Source organism: Girardinichthys multiradiatus, chromosome 22 (genome assembly GCF_021462225.1).
Source record: "Girardinichthys multiradiatus isolate DD_20200921_A chromosome 22, DD_fGirMul_XY1, whole genome shotgun sequence".
In the NCBI taxonomy this organism is placed as follows: domain Eukaryota; kingdom Metazoa; phylum Chordata; class Actinopteri; order Cyprinodontiformes; family Goodeidae; genus Girardinichthys; species Girardinichthys multiradiatus.
This window is the reverse complement of record NC_061814.1, coordinates 35,928,722-35,951,452: the sequence shown is the minus strand read 5'-3', so window position 1 is coordinate 35,951,452 and position 22,731 is coordinate 35,928,722. Positions and strand designations below refer to the sequence as shown.

General features: G+C 39.4%; 1 protein-coding gene across 1 annotated transcript in view; it reads left to right on the top strand.

Annotated features, from left to right (window-relative positions):
- Window positions 1–681: 681 nt before the first annotated feature.
- wdr11 (WD repeat domain 11) overlaps window positions 682–22,731 on the top strand; it is a 43,281-nt gene continuing 21,231 nt past the window's right edge. Inside the window, exons 1-12 of the mRNA XM_047351690.1 lie at window positions 682–900; window positions 8,549–8,660; window positions 10,462–10,615; window positions 10,827–11,000; window positions 11,533–11,734; window positions 12,304–12,469; window positions 16,377–16,479; window positions 16,861–17,059; window positions 19,496–19,596; window positions 20,523–20,699; window positions 21,040–21,124; window positions 22,010–22,116. Of these exons, the coding sequence (XP_047207646.1) occupies window positions 815–900; window positions 8,549–8,660; window positions 10,462–10,615; window positions 10,827–11,000; window positions 11,533–11,734; window positions 12,304–12,469; window positions 16,377–16,479; window positions 16,861–17,059; window positions 19,496–19,596; window positions 20,523–20,699; window positions 21,040–21,124; window positions 22,010–22,116 (1,666 nt within the window). The 5' untranslated portion in view covers window positions 682–814. The remainder of the gene's footprint in view (window positions 901–8,548; window positions 8,661–10,461; window positions 10,616–10,826; window positions 11,001–11,532; window positions 11,735–12,303; window positions 12,470–16,376; window positions 16,480–16,860; window positions 17,060–19,495; window positions 19,597–20,522; window positions 20,700–21,039; window positions 21,125–22,009; window positions 22,117–22,731) is intronic.

Genomic DNA, 22,731 nt, shown 5'->3' with positions numbered 1-22,731 from the left:
CTCAGGAGCTACTATTCTGCAACTTTTAGATGCATCACTGCTCCAGCAACCCTGATTCAAATAAAGGCCTGTTACCAGGCCTCTTCAGAGCTAAGTAATATGCTGCTGACGGAATTCAGCCAACTGATTCAGGTGTCAAAGACTTTAATAAAAGGATGTACTGAGATAACCAATAAAATAAACCAATAAAATAAACTCAATGGGCTCTATGGTCCTAAAGTTGAACTTCTAGTATTGTTGTCTTTAAAGAAGTTCCAAGCGGGCCACACTTCGGCAAAATTTCTGAAACGGTTACAATTGCTATTAAATATTTTTATTTATCAAATACATAATTATTACATTATTACATATTATACTTAATTATGCATGAGTTTGTTCTTTGCTAGGACTCAATTACCATTTTATATCTTGAATGATCAATGTTTGATCACTCTGTCTTGAAAAGGACAACATGTCAGTGTTTTTGCAAGCACTGGGAGAACACATCAATATTTGTATGGTGTTTTTTGTCTTCATATAAAGATTACTTCAAGAAAAATTGTAAAGACGTGTGCTGCAAAATACAGCTGATAATTAGTTCTTATGTACTCCTGTACCGTAGATAAAATGGCTCATTGTTACAGTTTTTGTGACGGTTGAAACGTCATCTGCGGAACCCTACTGCGCTGGAATGTGTTGCTACCCGGCTGTGTTTATGGAATTCCCATTCATTTCCTGGTAGAATTCAGAACATAGCTGAACACCCAGAAGCGAAGTCAGTTTCGCAGCTTGTAGTAATCAAATGTTAATGTAGCATCAAGCTTTACTGCCGACAATGATTCCTTACACTGTCAACATCAAACTCGCTGCTCGGACGTTGACTGGCACGCTTAATTTGCAAAATAAAACAGCCGTTGACTGGTGAGTACTGCACTTCCGCCGTTAGCATGATTGCTGTGTTGCTATTTAGTTCCGTCGCTAATGACTGTGCGACTGTCAGTTCAGTTTGTCATTTTTATTGAAACTACTTGACTAAATCAAGTAGTTGTTTTGCTGTTGAAAAAACACGTCAGTGACAACGTGTGACAATGCAGAATTGTGTCACAACGCAGTCGTGCAGGACATTTCTGGGTCACGTGATGTGACATTTTGCTTGGACCGATTTCTACCTCATTTTCTTTATTTGTAGTCATACCTGACACGTCTCAAAAATATACAGTTTTGTATAATAGACATTAAACCAGGGGAATATTTTGGACACGACCTTTACTGTTATTTCACAGAAAAAAAATATTGGTTTGATTTTTTTTTCACAATAAATGCACTCTAAGCTAATGATCGAATGCAAGTAGCTTAAAACAACACCTTTCATTTACCACAAGGTCAATCGAGCTTTCAATTCAGCTTAATTTAATTAAATACCCTCTAATTTAAACTAGTTCGATTAAGTTCAGTTTATTTACAGTATGTCCCAATAAAGGTCATCTCATAGCAATTTTCACAACAAAGGGGTATGATTCATATTTTGTAATGTAGAATTTAATTCACGTAAGTCCAATAAGATCCAATTGAATCATATAGCTAGGTTTGCATGCAAGCAAATAAAGTCCAGTTAAATCCTTATTTGTCCTTATTAAAATACAGTACAGTCATATTCAGTTGGACAAGTCATGCTAACTGGAAAAAATGCCATCTAAGGTATCCCAGCTTATTGCGTTGAGTTGATGATTTTGCAGCAACCCCCGACAGTGGAATGGACGTTTAGTAGAACCAGGTTTAGTATAAGATGCCTTCTGCCGCAACTGTCTGGAAGTTGAGAGGACAGAGAGCAAAAACAGAAAACAAAGACGCACTGGACCAGAAATACTTTCTCTGAGAGAGAAAAATAAAAAGAAACAGAATTTAATATACACTCCCCGGCCACTTTATTGGGTACATCTTGTTAGTACCGGGTTGGACCCCCTTTTGCCTTCAGAACTGCCTTGAAGGTGGTATAGATTCAACAAGGTACTGGAAACATTCCTCAAAGAGTTTGGCCCAGATTGACATGATAGCATCACACTGATGTTGCAGATTTGTCGGCTGCACATCCATGATGAGAATCTCCCGTTCCACCACATCCCAAAGTTGCTCTAATGGATTGAGATCTGGTGACTGTGGAGGCCATTTGAGTCCAGTGAACTCATTGTCATGTTCAAGAAACCAGTTTGAGATGATTCGTGCTTTATGACATGGCGCGTTATCCTGCTGGAAGTAACCATCTGAAGATGGGTACACTGTGGTCATAAAGGGATGAACATGGTCAGCAATAATACTCAGGTAGGCTGTGGCGTTGACACGATGCTCAATTGGTACTAAGAGGCACAAAGTGTGCCAAGAAAATATCCCCCACACCATTACACCACCACCACCAGCCAGAACCGTTGATGCAGGGATGGATCCATGCTTTCATGTTGTTGACACCAAATTCTGACCCTGCTAGCCGAATGTCGCAGCAGAAATCGAGACTCATCAGACCAGGCAATGTTTTTCCAATCTTCTATTGTCCAATTTTGGTGAGCCTGTGGGAATTGTAGCCTCAGTTTCCTGTTCTTAGCTCACAGGAGTGGCACCCGGTGTGGTCTTCTGCTGCTGTAGCCCAGCCACCTCAAGGTTCTACGTGTTGTGCGTTCAGAGATGTTCTTCTGCATGCCTTGGTTGTAACGAGTGGTTATTTGAGTTACTGTTGCCTTTCTATCAGCTCGAACCAGTCTGGCCATTCTTCTCTGACCTCTGGCATCAACAAGGTATTTGTGCCCACAGAACTGCCGCTCACTGGATATTTTCTCTTTTTTGGACCATTATCTGTAAACCTTAGAGATGGTAGTGCATGAAAATCCCAGTAGATCAGCAGTTTCTGAAATACTCAGACCAGCCTGTCTGGCACCAACAACCATGCCACATTCAAAGTCACTTAAATCACCTTTCTTCCCCATTCTGATGCTTGGTTTGAACTGCAGCAGATCATCTAGACCATGTCTACATGCCTAAATGCATTGAGTTGCTGCCATGTGATTGGCTGATTAGAAATTTGCGTTAACGAGCAGTTGGACAGGTGTATCTAATAAAGTAGTCTGTGAGTGTTGATTAACATAGTTATAGTTGGTTTTTTTAAGAATAATTAACTTAGTCTTGTAGGAAGTGTACATTCACAAATTGCTTTACTTAAACATGTTTTTTTACATCAAGGCGTCGGATGGTTTCCTTTTTCCCACTGCTCGATGCATGCACATACTGGGCTCATAGTAAAATATGGTAATTTTTTAATTTACATAGCATGGAAAGCAGATAATTGTAATGCAAACATTGACTCAGGTAGAACTATTGAAAATAAGGGAGATATTCAGACATATTGAGGCCAACTTCTAACATACACTGTATTTTCAATTCAATTCAGTTTATTTATATAGTGCCAATTCACAACACATGTTGTCTCAAGGCACTTCACAACATTCAGGTACCGTATTTTCCGCACTATAAGGCTCACTTAAAAACCTTTAATTTTTTCAAAAAATGACAGTGCGCCTTGTAATCCGGAGCACCTTATATATGGATCAATTGGTTAATTGGTTGATCCATACTGGTTGTACACGGCGCTCTGTCAAAATGTTTCAGTACGACTGGTAAACTACAAAGCCGCACCGCTTGCAGCATTACGGCTACCGTAGTCAGGGGTGTCGCCGAAGTAATAGCGGTAAACATCTGTACTGTGCTTACTCCTAGTCCAACACCACTTGTGTGTGTATAACGTTTGAATGTACTGTTGCAGGAATTGCCTGAACTATATGTGATTAGAAGCTCAGTGTGTGGGGTGTATGTTTCGTGTGTGTGTATGGAAGATGTTGACATTACTCCTCCGGACAGAGGTGGCGCTGTGTGCTGCCGTAGCTGAGAATCAAGAGTGAAGGAGTGACGTCGGTATTATTGTGTGTGTGGGGTGGGTAGAGACGGCGACCGGAGCAGCGGTGTATGAATCTGTAAGCCCTGTGTTTTTACGTGCTGCAAAATCATTAAAAAGAACCCCGAATCTGGTCAACAACTCAGTGTTTTGATGCTGTTTCTTCATGCTCAACTCAGCAACGTATGAGTGAGGGAGTTAACCCCGAGGAAACTAGTAACTTCGGCCCTGGAGAAAGCGTCTCCCCTGTCTCATCAGACTACGGTCAGGGGACAGAAACAGGAAAGGTTAACAGTACTAACGTTTGATTTAGTGCATCAAACTGTTTCTTTTACGTGTTTACTGAATCAGGGAAAAGTTCCCTTTCACGTTTTAACTAACGTTTGATTTCAACTTCAACTTCATAGACTCCAATGCATTCCTAACGTGCGGTTGGCTCTATTCAATAGAATTCTATGTAGAGGAGACCTTACCATGAGAGTGAATGGAGTTATCAGAACGCTGGTTTGTAGTGTATTAATAAAGTTTGACTGACTGACTTTTCTGACTGTTTTGTTGACATTCTCTTTAGCACAGCTCTATCTAGTGGATGCATAACGCAACCCCAGTCAAACGTTTGACTGCAGTAGCTTCTATTCTATGTGCCTTATAATCCGGTGCGCCCTATATATGAAAACAGTTCTAAAATAGGCCATTCATTGAAGGTGCGCCTTATAATCCGGTGCGCCTTATAGTGCGGAAAATACGGTACATACATTCCAATTAATCCTAACCATTGAACAGTGCAGTCAGAGTTAGCTTTTTATTCAAATTGGATAAAAAGTTTTTCTATCTAAGGAAACCCAGCAGATTGCATCAGGTCAGTGACTTGCAGCATTCCCTCCTCCCGGATGAGCATGTAGAGACAGTGGACAGTCACTGGCGTTGACTTTGCAGCAATCCCTCATACTGAGCATGCATGTAGCGACAGTGGAGAGGAAAAACTCCCTTTTAACAGGAAGAAACCTCCAGCAGAACCAGGCTCAGTATGAGCGGCCATCTGCCACAACCGACTGGGGGTTTGAGAGAACAGAGCAGAAACACAAAAAGAACACAGAAGCACTGATCCAGAAGTACTTTCTATGGGAAGGAAAAGTAAATGTTAATGGATGTAACTCCTTTAGTCGCTTCACCTAGAAAGAAAGAACAGATAAACTCTGAGCCAGTTTTCAAGGTTAGAGTCTGAAAGAGAGCACATACAGTTAGTTACATTTAAGCTCAGTCAATCGCCATGTCTAGGAGAGAGAAAGGGTTAAACACTAAAAGACAGGGCTATGTGGATCATTGGTAGAGGGTGAGCATTAAGTTGTTGCCAGCAGAAGCTCGGACGATTCCCCTCTCCAGAAAGGTGTCACAGGTAGACACAGAGCCAGGCCAGGTGTAGCTTCTAGGAAGAGAATAGAGAGAACAAAGTTAAAAGCTAAAATAACAGCAAATAATGCAAAATTGGAGAGTAGTGTGAGAATGTAGCGAAGAGGGTGAAAGTGGTCGTTATGTTCTCCAGCAGCCTAAGCCTATAGCAGCATAACTACACAGATAGTTTCAGTTCAGATTATTTAGTTAAACGGTGCTTATTTACAACAATGTTGTCTCAAGGCACCCCACAAAGGGTCCCACTGATGGTCATTGTTATACTAAAAACCACAAGGATTGGGATACCTCTCTCTGTCAGACTGATTATAACCATTGGAAAAGAGAAGGGGTCATACAGGTAGCAGAAATGGAGGGTGTGTTTGCACCTTAACCATAACTGAGCCGGTTTAGGCTAAACCTGACTCCCCCTTACTCCAACCAACAGGGAGGGAAGAAGACGGAGGTAAAAAATAAGGAAGATAGCTCAGGATAAACTAAGCCACTCTAACTATAAGCTTATCAAAAAGGAAAGTTTTAAGCCTAGCCTTAAAAGTAGACAGGGTGTCTGCCTCACGGACTAAAGCTGGGAGCTGATTCCACAGGAGAGGAGCCTGATAACTAAAAGATCTGCCTCCCATTTTACTTCTAGAGACACTAGGAACCACCAGTAAACCTGCAGTCTGAGAACGAAGTGCTCTGTTAGGAACATATGGAACAATCAGATCTCTGATGTATGATGGAGCTAAATCATTAGGGGCTTTATATGTGAGGAGGATAATTTTTAATTCTATTCTGGATTTAACAGGGAGCCAATGAAGGGAAGCTAAAATAGGAGAAATATGATCTCTCTTTTTAATTTTCATCAGACTTCTTGCTGCAGCATTTTGAATCAGCTGAAGGCTTTTAACTGCATTTTGTGGACATCCTGATAGTAAAGAATTACAGTAGTCCAGCCTGGAAGTAACAAATGCATGGACTAGTTTTTCAGCGTCACTCCTGGATAGGATATTTCTAATTTTGGCAATGTTCCGGAGATGAAAGAAGGAAATCCTAGAAACCTGTTTAATATTGGATTTAAATGACATGTCCTGCTCAGAAATAACACCAAGGGTTTTTACTTTATTACTGGAGGTCAATTTAATGCCATCCAGGTTAAGTGATTGACTAAGCAGTTTCTTTTTTAAAGACTCCGGTCCAAAGACGACACCGTCTGTCTTGTCTGAATTTAGAAGGAAAACATTTAAAGTCATCCAAGTTTTTATATCTTCAAGACATGCTTGTAGTCTATCTAACTGGTTGGGTTCATCAGGATTTATGGATAAGTAAAGCTGAGTATCATCAGTGTAACAGTGAAATTTTATCCTATGCTGCCTGATAATCTGACCTATTGGAAGCATACATATAGTAAAGAGAATTGGCCCAAGTACTGAGCCCTGTGGTACTCCACAATTAACCCTGGAGTTTAAAGATGATTTATCATTTACATGAACAAATTGGAATCTGTCAGACAAATAAGATTTAAACCAGCCTAGCGCTGTTCCCTTGATCCCTACAGAATATTCCAGCCTTTGTAAGAGAATATTATGGTCGACTGTATCAAATGCAGCACTGAGATCTAACAGAACCAGAACAGACACAAGTCCATCATCTGAGGCCTTCATTCATTAGTGACTTTCAGCAGAGCTGTTTTAGTGCTATGATGAGCTCTGAAGCCTGACTGAAACTCTTCAAACAGGTCATTGCTGTATAAATGCTCACACATTTGATTAGCAACATTTTTCTCAAGAATTTTAGATAAGAATGGAAGATTGGAAATAGGTCTGTAATTTTTCAAGTCATCTCGATCAAGCGAAGGTTTCTTAAGTAAAGGTTTAATTACAGCTAACTTAAAAGCCTGTGGTACATATCCATTTACTAAAGATAGATTAATCATATCTAAAATGGGGCTGGTAATCAGAGGGAACACTTCCTTAAATAATTTGGTTGGGATTGGGTCTAACATACAAGTTGAAGGTTTAGATGAAGCTAATATTTCTGATAACTCAGGAAGCTTCACAGGATCAAAACAGTCCAAACACAAATCAGGTTCTGCAGTTATTTCCAATGCTGTCTCACTTGCTGAGGATGAAGTAATCATCTTCGGGAGTATGTCAAAGATTTTCTTTTTAATAGAATCAATTTTATTTAAGAAGAATCCCATAAAGTCATGACTGCTAAGAGCTAAGGGAATGGATGGCTCAACAGAGCTATGACTCTGTGTAAGTTTAGCAACTGTACTAAAGAGAAACCTAGGATTATTCTTGTTCTCTTCTATTAATGATGAGAAATAAGCTGTTCTAGCTTGGCGAAGTGTCTTTTTATACAACAGTAGGCTATTTTTCCAGATTAAGTAGGAATCCTCTAGGTGTGTAGAGCGCCATTTTCTCTCCAATTTTCTAACATTGTGCTTTAAAGAACACAGCTCTGAATTAAACCAAGGAACTATCCTCCTATGAATAATTACCTTCTTTTTCAAGGGGGCTGCATTGTCTAATGCATCACGCAATGATGAAGAAACACTATGAACAAAAGAATCAATTTGTGAAGGGGCAGAAACAGAATTATTGCCCTCCACTGTGCTTTTCAGTGATAATGAGGAAATTAAAAGTGGAACAGATTCTTTAAAGGTTGTTACAGCATCGCCTGATAATGATCTACTATAATGACATTTTCTTTCAGGTGTGGAGTACTCGGTTAAATTAAACTCAAAGGTTATTAAGAAATGGTCAGACAGGACAGGGTTATGAGAAAATATTGTTATGTCTTTACACTCAATGCCATATGTCAGCACAAGGGAAGAGAGAGATCTTATGTTCAGTAAGCCACATTTAATTGTTTTATTTTTCTTTTCGGTTTGAGTTGTTTTCCTGATTTCCTCCTTTTAGATTATTTTTTAACCTATTCAATTTTGGCCATGGGCGAGACACTGTCTTAATAGGGTAATGGGTGGGTAGCAGTACAGAAGCTGCAGAGAGGAGTATTAAACTACGACCCTGCTTCCTGGTCTGAACCCTGGGTTGTCAGAGTTTTGATTTTAGAGCTTCTATAGTTATGTGTTATTTGTATGTGATCTTCATCAAATAAAATATCCCTTAAGTCGCATAATGGTTTAGAACGGACTTTTGTCTGTCTTTATTCACCTGAACGCTCTTGTTTTTATTTTCTCTTATCTATTCTCTGTTTATTTTCCATATCCCACAGGGGATGGCAGGGACTAATAGCACAAGGATGCCACTCCAGTATTCTCATAATTGATCCAAAGACTGCTCAGACCATCCAGGTCCTGGAGAGGCACAAAACAAATGTTGTCAAGGTGGGTTTTCTTAAGTTAAATTGTTGATTTCTGTTTACTTTAGATTTTAATCTTGACAGTAGGGGAGCAGCTAATGACGTTTTAGAGTTTCGGATTACTCTATTAAATTATCTTGACAAATTATTTAATTGCAATGTTTATTATTTTCCCCAAAATGTCTTTCCACCCAAAAATGTAAAAATGTTTGACAACAAATGCAATAAGAAAAAAAAATATCCCTAATTAGAATTTATTTTTTACAACTAGCAAAACTTCCAAATAGTTGTAATTGATTAGACTTCCTGCAGTCCAATCTCTCCTTCTTAGACCACAAAACTATGTCAGGAAATTAGAATGTTGGTAGAAAGCCAGAATCCAGTAAAAGTAACGTTCAGCGTGTTGTAAATAATCTTATCATTGATGTTATCAGTTAATCTTTAATATGGCTTTGATTGATGTAAAAATGCACTTTTTACTCTTTTCCTGCCCGTTTTACATTTTTTCAATGGAATTTAAGTCCTGCAAGCGAAGCTTACATGATACCCCAACAATCTGTGCATATGTGATTAAAGCATAACTTGAGACAGCCCCTAAACATAAACCAGTGCTACAATTGTATGGTTTACATCAAAGCACAATCATGTGTTAGAATGGCCCAGTCAAAGTTTGGACCTAAATCTAATTGAAAGTCTGTAGCAAGACTTAAGTGTTGCTGTTTACAGATGCTGTGTCTAAGTTTGAGCTATTGTATAAACCTTTATTCCCCAAGATGGGTCGAGACAAACCCTAAAAAGCTTGCAGCGGTAATTGCAGCTAAAAGGGGTTTTACAGTGTATTGAGTCAGGGGGGGCTGAAAACAAATGCACCCCACATCTTTCAGATTTTTTATTTTATTCCTTAAAATGTTTTTTGAAAAGTGTTATTTTCCTTCCACTTTATAGTTAATTGACTGAACTTATATAGCACCCTTCCAATCACACCAACCACCATCATACTAGAGCCACATTCACTTACTCACATTTACAAATGCAGATCAGCACTTAATGATACCTGAGGTTAAGTGCCTGGTCCAGGGACACATCGATAGATGTGTCAGGTGGAAGCTGGAATCGAACCCACAGGTTGCTGGACGACTACTTTACCCACTCTGCCACAGTTGCCTCATAGTTATATACTATTGAGTGTTGGTTTATCACATTATCACTGTTAAATACATTGAAGTCTGTGGTTGTAATGTGACAAAACACGAAAAGGATAGTATTACAGAACGCGTCCTTTATGCATCTGTCAATTTTCTTTGGTTTTTATTTAGATTGTTTGTTGTTTGCATAATATTGACTGCTTCAGATATTAAGCTTGGGCTTGATTTCAGCCACAAACCTTGCTTCACTCTTACAGATTCAGTCTGCCTAGCTTTTTGAGGCCAAAACTAGAACCACCGATAAAAATCGCTTCTGCACTGATCTAGAGACCCACTAATGGGAATGAATACACAGGTTTCATTTTTCTCTTCAAAGCATCTGAAGCACACATCAGTCTTGTAAAACACTGCAACATGATATTGATCATTAACCAGCATATCAGAAAGCTCAACACTAATAAAGAGCATGTAAAGTCCAAATTAAATAGAATAGAATAAAACTTTATTCATCCCTGAAGGGAATTGTCATTGTTTATACTTAGGCATAAGTTCTTATTTAAAACAGGAGCTTGTGTGATTTTCAATTTTCCTTTTTGTTTTATGTTTTAATCAAGTACTTGTTACTAATTTCCTCAATATGTTACAAGTATTTGAGTCAAAGTCTGCGTTTTGTGCTCGTAGGTGAAATGGTCAAGAGAAAATTATTACCACAACTTGAGCTCTCCCTACTGTCTGCGGCTCGCCTCAGGAGATGCATCAGGGAAGATCATAGTGTGGGACGTGGTCAGCGGCACAGCTCACTGCGAGATCCAGGAGCACTCCAAACCTATTCAGGGTGAGGATCTTGAAGAAAATAAAGCTGTAACTCAATATTTTCTAATTCACCACGAGAGAGAGCCCTCCATGTGGCAGCTCTGCTTTCAAATTGTTGCTTTATGGATATCTGTTTGATTTCTCTGAAGCACTGTTTCTTTTACTGCTGCTGTGCCTCACTGAAAGTCATTTGTCTTCATTTGACCTTTGACCTCCCTCTATCTCTGTGTCAGATTTGGAGTGGTTGTGGAATCAGGATGCATCTCGTGATCTCCTGTTGGCCGTTCATCCTCCTAACTACATTGTTCTGTGGAACGGAGACACGGGTACCAAGTTGTGGAAGAAGAGCTATGCTGAGAATATCCTGTCATTTTCATTCGACCCCTTTGATCCGTCTAACATGGCATGTAGGTTGAGCAATTGTCCAAATCATGGTCAGACTCAGTGTTTTCAGTCTTTCCCTTCAATAGGCACATGTAGTCAGAACTCTGTTTTACACTTTTTTGACCTCTCTTAGTCTACCTAAGTTTATATAAGAGAAGTTGTGATTATTTGTTTAAAAGGAGAGTGATGATGATTCTTCAATAAATTAAGTAGGTTTAGTCCTGCTCTCAATCATTACGGCACTGAAAAAGGTTATGAATTTTTAGGGTTTTTAAGATTTTCTTTGAAAATAATTTACCAGTATTCAGACCTCTTGTTACAAAATTTCTATGTTTGAAGATGGACTCTTTAAGTAGAGTAAGGACTTCAAAGCCTTTAAAGTTCAGAAATGTAAGACATTTTATATTATTATATTAACAAACATTTAGTCGTTTCTACATAGAATCTGTTATTTTAACACTGAAATTATTACCAGAAGACTTAATTCCAACAAATGTAGATGAAGAAGAACATCCTGTATTATTAATAATGTATGTTTGGTTTCTTTCTCGGCAGTGCTGACGAGTGAAGGAATAGTTTTCGTCACTGATTTTTCCTACTCTAAACCGCCAAGCAGTGCTGGCAAAAAGGTCTACATTGCCAGTCCTCATGCAAGCCCAGCACACACCAAACCTGCGCCTGCTGCTGCCCCAGCGCCTACTGGTGCCAAGAAGGCCCTTAATAAAGTCAAAGTGCTCATCACCAATGAAAAACCCACGTAAGTTCCACTTCATTCCGAAAATCAGGTTGAATATGCTTAAGACTTCTCACTTGAAATTCCAGGTTTGACAGGGGAACTTTGAAGACTGAGTTATATTTGTTTTCCTCAAGAGGTAAAGAACTCTGTGTTGTAAAGTTTGCTTTTCTCTATTTAATCCCACCATGTCCAAAAGGAATAGGCTGAGCAATCTTGCACACAGAAAAAAAAAAAAACTGTCTGTCCTGTAGATGTGCAAAGTTGGTAGAGACATACCCCAAAAGCCTTGCTGCTGTTATTGCAGTAAAAGTTGGTTTTGAATAAAAATACCCACCAGACATCTCAGATTTTTATTTGCAGAAGAAAATTAGGAAACCTACCTTTGATTTTTGCATTTATTTTACAATTGTTCACTACTTTCTGTTAGTGTATCACATAAGTTTGAAATGGTAATGTGACAAAATGGTATTTTAAGTGCTTAAATGTTTTTATTTTGTTGTTAAGTCTTCCAGTGCACGAATGGAAAAGTAAAAGTAATAATGTTTTCTGTGAAATGAACCTGTTTTCCTTCCTGCTGTGCGATGCTGCAGTGCAGAGGCAGTGACGCTGAACGACTGTCTGCAGCTGTCCTACCTGCCGTCCAAAAGGAACCACATGCTGCTGCTTTATCCCAGAGAGATTTTAATCCTGGACCTGGAGCTCAGCCAGACAGTGGGCGTGGTGGCCATTGAGCGCTCGGGGGTCCCCTTCACCCAGGTGAGCGGCTTCATGTGCTGTTGCTGAAAAGTTTCACTAAATGATCTCTGTCGGTCAACATTAGACTGCACAGGAATGCTGTGCTCTCTCGAGCATTTGTCATTGACAACGATCTCTTTGCACATTGCCAGTTTTATTATATTCTAAAGTTAGTTTCACAGTCATCCATCATTTATCTCCTTGAAGCCAATTCTTCACTGTGTGATCACGTCAAGGTGTGATGGCTACAAAGCTGGGCCTTGATGTTCAGAACTGAAGCTTGAATACTATTAGATCTGTAGTTCATCTCAGTAGTTCCTGTTAGTGAAAGTTGACCTTTAATTGTCAGGTCCTATTTCTGAAGTTAGTTTTATGTGGATAACATCAAACCTTGTGAGGTTGTTATTACAGGAATTCTTTGTCACAGCTTTAATGCCAATAACAGAAGCTCATTTAATGCTGCTGTCTTCACTCAGCTCTCTCTCCTCAGGCTTCTGTGTTTCTCTGTAAAAAAAGAGATTCAAATCAACCTGCACCTGTGTGAAAAAAGTATTTGTTACACATGAAATAACTGTGATTAATACATTTTTTTTTAAAATCACCATATTTCTGTTGTATCATTCAAGTAGAACCTTACTGACAGCATGAAGTAGGTTAAAAGATCCCAAAAAGTAATGCAACATGTTCCGATCTAATCAAATTTAAGAACAGTTAAGAAATAAAGTTATTGACATCTTTTAGTCTTGAAATGGTTTTGATGACTTAAAAAAGCAGAAACTGCAAAACCTAGTTTTAGCTGTGACTCTATTTTACTTGTCATTTGAAAACACTCTTTATATCTGGTTGCTGCTGTTGTAAATTTGACAACTGTAAACATCAGTTGTAATATTTTTCTCTGCAGGAATAAATTGCAGAGGTACAAAACATGCGATGAGAAACCTTTGGGTGTGTTGTCAGAAAGACTTCTTTGCTTCGACCAAATCCAGAAGCCGAAAGTGTAAAAACATGAGCTTGCTCCTTGCCAAACTGACATATGTGCTTATAGTATGAATCAGCACTGCTTTATGTTTAAGCCATGTTGCACAAATTAACAAATAATGATGCTAAGATTACATTAAACTATCATTTGTTTTTCTCCAAACCAAAAAGCAGAGATGCTGTTTGGTTTGATCGCTGTTTATAAAGCACGTTTAAGACTGCGCTAGTTGGACCAAAGACTTTAAATGACATGAAAACTCAAATAAATGTTTTGATTTTTAAAAGCGGATCAAAAACAACAAGAATAAATCAGCAAAATGTGACAACCCCTCTGTAAATTAAAGCCAAAAAAAAAAAAGATCTGAGTTTTATGGAGTTTTTTTAGAACCTGTCCAATGTTGCGTTTGTAATGTCAGTCAGTCAGTCATTTTCTACCGCTTATGCTAATGTGCATCTGTTAATTGTTCCAGAGAGTAGGTCATGCTAGATGATTTGACGATTTGCTATAGACAATAAATGGAAAGATGAACAAATAAACACAAAATAAAGCATTGCAGATTCAGCTTTTGGATTGGTGTCTTTAAGAAGATTTTCCTATGCAGTGTTGAAAAGTGCAGAAAAGCAATAAATTGTATGTGATAATTTTCCAAGTCTGGATAAGTATGGAGAAAGGACAGTAGCGTATCGGTAAATGGTTGAGCTTCCAGACCTATTGTGTTATATGGCCATCTATGTAAACTTTATTATAACATCCGGGGTGCTATTTGTTGTGCAGACAGTAGTGAACAAATCAAACTAAAGCAGCACAAAATAAACAGCTCTCTAAGAAAACAGAAATAGCCTCTTAAACCAGGGTTTTAAACTGCACCTATGGTTCTTAAGCTATAATCTGTTTTAGAGGTTAAAAAGTCATTATTTAAAAAAAAATATTTTACAAATAAAATAAGGGTATCACAGATCACATGCTGTGTTGTAAATACAGGTCCTTCTCAAAATATTAGCATATTGTGATAAAGTTCATTATTTTCCATAATGTCATGATGAAAATTGAACATTCATATATTTTAGATTCATTGCACACTAACTGAAATATTTCAGGTCTTTTATTGTCTTAAATTTTGGCATACAGCTCATGAAAACCCAAAATTCCTATCTCACAAAATTAGCATATCATTAAAAGGGTCTCTAAACAAGCTATGAACCTAATCATCTGAATCAATGAGTTAACTCTAAACACCTGCAAAAGATTCCTGAGGCCTTTAAAACTCCCAGCCTGGTTCATCACTCAAAACCCCAATCATGGGTAAGACTGCCGACCTGACTGCTGTCCAGAAGGCCACTATTGACACCCTCAAGCAAGAGGGTAAGACACAGAAAGACATTTCTGAACGAATAGGCTGTTCCCAGAGTGCTGTATCAAGGCAACTCAGTGGGAAGTCTGTGGGAAGGAAAAAGTGTGGCTGAAAACGCTGCACAACGAGAAGAGGTGACCGGACCCTGAGGAAGATTGTGGAGAAGGGCCGATTCCAGACCTTGGGGGACCTGCGGAAGCAGTGGACTGAGTCTGGAGTAGAAACATCCAGAGCCACCGTGCACAGGCGTGTGCAGGAAATGGGCTACAGGTGCCGCATTCCCCAGGTCAAGCCACTTTTGAACCAGAAACAGCGGCAGAAGCGCCTGACCTGGGCTACAGAGAAGCAGCACTGGACTGTTGCTCAGTGGTCCAAAGTACTTTTTTCGGATGAAAGCAAATTCTGCATGTCATTCGGAAATCAAGGTGCCAGAGTCTGGAGGAAGACTGGGGAGAAGGAAATGCCAAAATGCCAGAAGTCCAGTGTCAAGTACCCACAGTTAGTGATGGCCTGGGGTGCCGTGTCAGCTGCTGGTGTTGGTCCACTGTGTTTTATCAAGGGCAGGGTCAATGCAGCTAGCTATCAGGAGATTTTGGAGCACTTCATGCTTCCATCTGCTGAAAAGCTTTATGGAGATGAAGATTTCATTTTTCAGCACGACCTGGCACCTGCTCACAGTGCCAAAACCACTGGTAAATGGTTTACTGACCATGGTATCACTGTGCTCAATTGGCCTGCCAACTCTCCTGACCTGAACCCCATAGAGAATCTGTGGGATATTGTGAAGAGAACGTTGAGAGACTCAAGACCCAACACTCTGGATGAGCTAAAGGCGGCTATCGAAGCATCCTGGGCCTCCATAAGACCTCAGCAGTGCCACAGGCTGATTGCCTCCATGCCACGCCGCATTGAAGCAGTCATTTCTGCAAAAGGATTCCCAACCAAGTATTGAGTGCATAACTGTACATGATTATTTGAAGGTTGACGTTTTTTGTATTAAAAACACTTTTCTTTTATTGGTCGGATGAAATATGCTAATTTTGTGAGATAGGAATTTTGGGTTTTCATGAGCTGTATGCCAAAATCATCCGTATTAAGACAATAAAAGACCTGAAATATTTCAGTTAGTGTGCAATGAATCTAAAATATATGAATGTTAAATTTTCATCAAGACATTATGGAAAATAATGAACTTTATCACAATATGCTAATATTTTGAGAAGGACCTGTAATCTGCAATTAGGATAGGAGTTGTACTGCTGAGATTGAGTTGATCCAAGTTGGTTTGGAAATGAAGGAACAGTAAAATAGCCCTTTACCACTTTGCCAAATTGAAAGTTAACTCCAGCATTGTATTATTTTATGATTTGTAAAACATGCACATAGTAAAGCCAAACCAGTTCAATGATTACAATTCTAATGTCCAGAATTTGCTAAAACCTTGGGAAAATTCTAGGAACGTAATCTGAAAATGTATGAATTTTAAAATGGCAAACTTGTCTGTGGTCTGCGTGTCTTAATGCCATTTCTACATGGCATTCTGCTATTAAGCTTGATCATAGAGAACCATCTTTTTGTTTACTTCTGGCTTGTTTTAGGTAATTCCCTGCGCTCAGCGCGATGCCCTCTACTGTCTGCATGAGAACGGTTGCATCACTCTGCGGGTGTGCCGCTCAACATCTTCTCAAGAGGAAGCAGCAGGTATGGAAATGGGAACTTCACCACCTCATTCCTCACATAATGTTCATCCTAGTTGTTTTCTACTCAGAAAGTAGCCTTTCTTCTTTGTGATCCTCCATGTATTTTTGCTCTAGCCAACATCACATTGAGCTTGGCCTTTATCTGTGCTTCACTAGGCTTTAACCTCCTGCTTCTTTGTTTATGTTTTGAGCCACTGTTCCAGGCTGATGGGATTTTAGTGAATCTTTATTTTCTCTTGATTTAATCTCGCTCACAGACATCTCTCTCTGTTTGTTTTCTTGTTACTGATATCTCCTTTAGTTTCTCATATTCACTTTTTTACTATTAGGTTTCATTTCTTTAAATCCTGACTACACACCTTTCTTTTTCCTCCATCGACAGACCCAGAACAGATTGTCCAGGAACTTGTTTATGACCTGCGCTCCCAGTGTGATGCCATAAGAGTCACTAAGACGGTCCGGCCATACCGGATGGTTATTTGCCCTGTAAACGAGAACAAAGCTGCTCTCATGGTCAGCGATGGAAGAGTCATGCTCTGGGAGCTAAAAGCACACACTGGACGGTCTGTTGCCAACCCAAGGTAGGAAAACGCTAGAACTACTTTTACAGAATAAATGAATGGCTAAATGTTGACTACTGTTTTAAAAGGTCACCCTAGATTATTTTAAATTGTCATGCCTTTGCAATTGAAAATTGCAGAGCATCTTGGTGTGATTGATTAACCCTTCTATCTGATGGAACCCACGGTATTATTTTGCTTCTCTTTACATTGGGGGAAGCTTTTTTTATATGGTGTTGTTCAAACATCGCTGCTTCAAAGCCCCTTTTTATGGAGAGAACCAGAGTGGGTTTCATTTATCAAGGGGTCACTCTTATCACGTCCCTGGGAAAGTTTACTCCTTGGTCTTGGTAAGAAGGATTGCCAGATTGAACCTCTGATTCAGAAGAAGCAGTTTGGCTTTCCTCCTGATCATGCAGTAATGTACTCGATGTTCGTCCTTGTAGGTTTTGGTTGTCCAGTCCACACCTGTTGTAGTGGTCTGGAGAAGGATTACATCTGTTCAAAGGGACACGACTGTAAAGGGATTCTCTAGTACATGGTGCCAAGATGTGTTTTAGGGCATATTCACACCTGCCACATTTTGTCCGTTTTAAACGGACCAGAGACCAAACATCCGGACCCAGACCCACTTTGGTCCGCTTCCAAACGGACTCTGGTGCGGTTCGCTTATGCTGTGAAAACGAACCGGCCCTGATCCGACTTAACTATAGAATACATACGTCTCATTGGACTTAACAAGCCACCATAGCTGGTAGCAAAGGTGTACATTGTACTGAAATCATACCTGATCAGCTGTATGTTGCTTAGCAACGCTGCTACCGTCATGTTGTGGATCATGAGCACGTCGTCTCTTCTGGCTTGCAGCATGCATTCTCCAATGGGGTTCCAAAATTATAAATAGAACGTCGCAAAAACTGGGTTGAATGAGCTGCTCTTGACCGTCACAGTGCAAATATGCAGAACAGAGATGCTGCATGCAGCAGTTGTTCTCCTCAATGTCCGGGTCTTTGCTATTTCTCGCCCCTGTCATTTCTGTCTAATAGGAGCAATGGTTGTCACCCGCGTGGCTTTGTTTACAAGTTATAGTTCACTTGCAAATTGTACGATGTAAATGCAAACCGCACCAAACGAAAAAAATAAATTTCGCTTTTGGTCCGGACCAAAACAGTGGACCAAAGGACTTTCCTAGTGTGAATACATCCCAAGATCACGGGTACACAAAGTCGAGCTGCTTCCTAGTCATAGTTGACCTCCAGCAGGGCTGCCACTTGCCACCAATCCTGTTTGTGGTGTTAATGGACAGGATCTCAAGGTGTAAAGTGGATTGTTTGGTTAGTGAGCCTCAGGGCTTAATCATTTCCCCCTTGCATATAATGTGATTCTGTTTTCATCTTCAAACCACAACCTTTACCATGCACTGAATCAGTTCGTAGGTAAACGGGAAGTGGCTTGGATGAGAATCAGCTCCTCTAAGTTTACTTCTTCCCAAGGTTGGAAGTCAGTCTCTACCTTAAGCAGAGTAGTTTTGTATCTCCATGCCTTGTTCATGAGTAATGGTCAGATGGAGCAGGAGATTGATACATGGATTGGGGCCTGCTCTGGTCTGTCTCGGTGCACAAAAAGCTGAACCAAATGTGGATCTCTCGATTTACTGGTCTGTCTAGGTTACAAACCTCCTCTCTGGTCATGAAATATTGATCACAGTTTGGAGGAACAAGATCCTTTTATATGGGCGACTAAAATGAGCTTCCTTCATAGTGTGGCTGGACTCTGCTTTAGAGATGGGGTGAGGAACTCTGTCATCTTGGAGACGTTGGGGTTGAACTTCTGCTTTTACACAATTAAAAGGAATCAGATCAGGTGGTTTTAGCATCTGATCAGAATGTACGCTGGGATCCTCTGGTGGTTTTCCAGGTGCTCCCCACTAGTAGGATATTCCAGCGCAGAGCTTGAACCAGATGGAGACCTAGAAGTCAAAGGTCTGGAACCCCCACAACCACATATTTTGGATAGATGTCTTTCTTTCTTGTCTTCCCTGTAAACACAGAAAAAGTGTAGTGGCCCTCTTTCAGCCATCTGACTGGCAGTGCACAGAACAGATGGAGGATGGGCAGGGCACTTTCTGTGACATCTTATCAGAATGTCTGTAAGCTGTAGAAACAATATGAGCAGAAACCAGCCTATGCCTTGGTGATAAAACTAGCACTGAGATGGCTTTAAAATTGTTAGCTGAATATAGTAAAGATTTTTATTACAGCTCTCTTTCACTGGATTTAACAAAAAAGTAATTTTAAATATTTATTCTGAGAATCATTTTGCCTGCAAGAAGTAAGTAAACACATAACCACTTGAGAATATACTCAGTGGTTCAGTAATTTAATCCAAAATATAGTTAATTTGCAGAAACACAAAAAAAGATTTTTGATTAATATTCTTTGTGCTCTTCCTCCTCAGTTCTGGTCTGTCGCCTCTCTTCTCCCCTGTGTCGTTTTGTGGAGCTCCTCTCGGTCCAAACCAAAAAAGAATCCAGGATCTTTCTCTCAACAGCATGATCAGTACGACCAAACACAACACCTTCACCAGATGGCAGTTAGATGTTTAAAGCAAAAATGTTGTCTTTCACTTTCTGACTCCCACTCCATTGAAGAATGATTTTCATAATTTAATTAAAAACCAGATGGAAATTTTAAAAATGTATTTAGTTTTCATTAAACAGTAGCTCTGCTGCTAAAATGTACAGTTGTACCTAGAAAAGTGGATATAAATTTGATTACTAATATTCATACGTTTATGTAAATGAAAAGATCAACAATTTTGTAACTAGTCTCAATAAAAGGGTTAAAACTGTTCTTTTCTTTCCAATTTTTCTAACTTTTCTATTTAAGATGGAAGCATGGTTACAGTAGATTTCAGTTACTAGGTTAGTCGTTTAATTCGGTGGTTCTCAACCTTGGTCTGCAGGCCCCGCTGCCCTGAATGTTTTAGGTGCTTCCCTGCTGCCACATACCTGACTTAAATAAATGGGGGATTTGCAGGTTTCTGCAGCACTTGATGATATGAGGAGGTAAAGAAATCATTTGAGTCATGTATGCTGGAGCAGATACACATCTAAATAGAAGGAAAGATTGAGAACCACTGGTTTGATTAAAAGCTTTGGTCCTTCAAAGCTTTTAAGAAACAAGAATGAAAATAAAGGAACTATTCTTCTTCCAAAATTTAGTTCCAACCTTTCATTGTCCAAATACTACTGACATAGTTCTAAAATAGTGCAGAATTGCGTGCTAATTTTTTTATATGTCTGGATAAATATGTAACTTTTCTTATTTGTCTGCTGTGATTAAACAAAAAAAACAATAGTCTTTAAAATAGAAAAGAGAAGAGAAGAAAAAAGCATGCAACGTACATGTGAAGACCCGCTGGCACTGAAAAACGTGCTATGTTACTTTCTTACACTTTCATGGCTTCTTTGTGATTTCTCCAGGTCAGACATTGATTGGTGGTGAGGCTCCTCCTCCATCATCAAACCAGCAGGAGGTCCAGCTGAAGTTCCTGCTCACCAGCCTCCTGTCTGGTCTGCCGCTGCCGCCGTTTGCCATCCGCATGTGTCCACCTCTTACCACTAAAAACATCAACCACTATCAACCGCTACTGGCTGCAGGTGGGTAGGAAGGCATCAGACAGGCTTGCAAAACAGAAAACATTTTAGTTGGAGCACAGCTCTGCCTCTGAAAGTTAAGGAAAAAAATTACTTTATCAAACCTCCATGGAGTTTCTCATCATATCAGATATCACATTTGGTGTTTAATCAAGTTGTGTTTGGGAATGAGTAAAGTTAACGTATCACACTGTGCAGCATTCTTGAACTTGAAACAGTTTGATTCTGTAACTTTTTCTCTAATCAAACTTACAACTAGATGCTGTGAAGATAAGGAACTGTGTGACACGTTTTTCTATCTGTCATGTTTATGCGCTGCTCTTTTTCTGTCTCCCAATCTCAGGCACCAGCAATGGGTCTGTACTGGTGTACAACCTGACCAGTGGTCTTCTGCACAAAGAACTCAGTGTGCACTCCTGTGAAGTCAGGTAAAGACTTTGCTTGTAGCTATATGAATCATGTTCATCCAGACATCTTTCCCAGGTGTATTAATCCAGGGTCCCACCACAACAAGCCATTAGTGCACAGTCATATGGAGTTACTTTACATTTCCAATTCAGGTCGGTTCCGATTTATATCCAGTCAGCTAGAACCCAATTTAGAATCGTATTATCAGATTCAGACCCAATAACTCATAGTTGAATGCAATACAAATTCTCAAACAGCATACAATTAAATTTTAGTGATCTTTTCATTAAGTTGGTATCAAAGTTAGTTATCTATAGAAATGCAGCAGATTGCATATAAATCACTGACTTTGCAGCAATCCCTCATCGTGAGCAAGGATGTGTTGCCAGTGGAAAGCAACCTCTACTCTTAGAAAATGAAAATGTTAAACCTACAATATAGGATAAAAAAAGATTACTTAGGTAACGTCATCTGCTTCTGCTACTAAGGCTTATACCACCACATTAATGGTACTGAGAATAAAAAAGCAGAATTCCCATTTCTGAGTTGCAGTTGAATGCATCACAATGTAAACATAATGTCTAGAGGATAAAAAAATAAATAAGCACGTAGGATTTCTTTTATACTGCGCTGAAGTGTAACATTTATTCCCACCTCCAATCTGAACCACGTTTTAAAGAACTTCATTTCAAGCATTAGGGTTTTAGAGTTTGTAGTCACGTCTGGAATATATGTAGCAACTGAAAAACAACATGATCATTTAAAGTCCTTTTTAACTTTATTACTTTTCCAGATGTGTGGCTGGGTGATGGGGTAAATAGACATCCATACTGCATGTAATGAACATGTAATAAACAGATGTTATTATCTTTAAACTGTCTTTGTGTGGTTGCTTTTTTCCACAGGGGGCTTGAATGGGTGAGTTTGACCAGCTTCCTGTCTTTTGCCACTTCTTCCCCCAACAACATGGGCCTGGTGCGAAATGAGCTCCAGCATGTTGACCTCCCTACTGGTAAGCAACACACAATGTATGCGAAGTGTTGCAGCTAAGCCTTTCATATTGCCCATGAATTTCCGCTTTTAATGACTTTATTCTTAACAACAAATAAAACTGATAATCTTTCAAGCTTGCACCTTTTTTGTGTAATTGTTTCTTTCTCTGAGCTCTTTATAAAAATGCTCTGATTGTTTTTCATCCATGAGTTGCTGCATGTGCGCAATAACGCTTCTTGAGTATATACTAAAGTGGATTTGTGGCATCTCTCATTGGTGTAAAATCTCACCTGTTTAGTGTGTTTTATTCTAGAACATTTACAAGCGCGTTATCATTGGTTTTATAATTGTTTGGTGCCATAATAACAGGTGACCAGGGAGCCACTACGGCAATGCTTCTTTCCTAAGCACAGCACAACTAACCGTCTACACATTATTTATTTTACAAGCTTAAACGAGCTCTAGAGAGCAAGATCCCTCTATCCAGATTTAGCTGCTGCTTGTCCAGTCAGAACCAAGTGTCCTATCCATTCCCTGCCTATGCTGTGCTCACACCTCTTGTTTACCTATTAAATGTAAAAGATTAATATCAGGTTAATCTTTGTCTCTTCAAAAGAAAGATAATGTTGCTCTG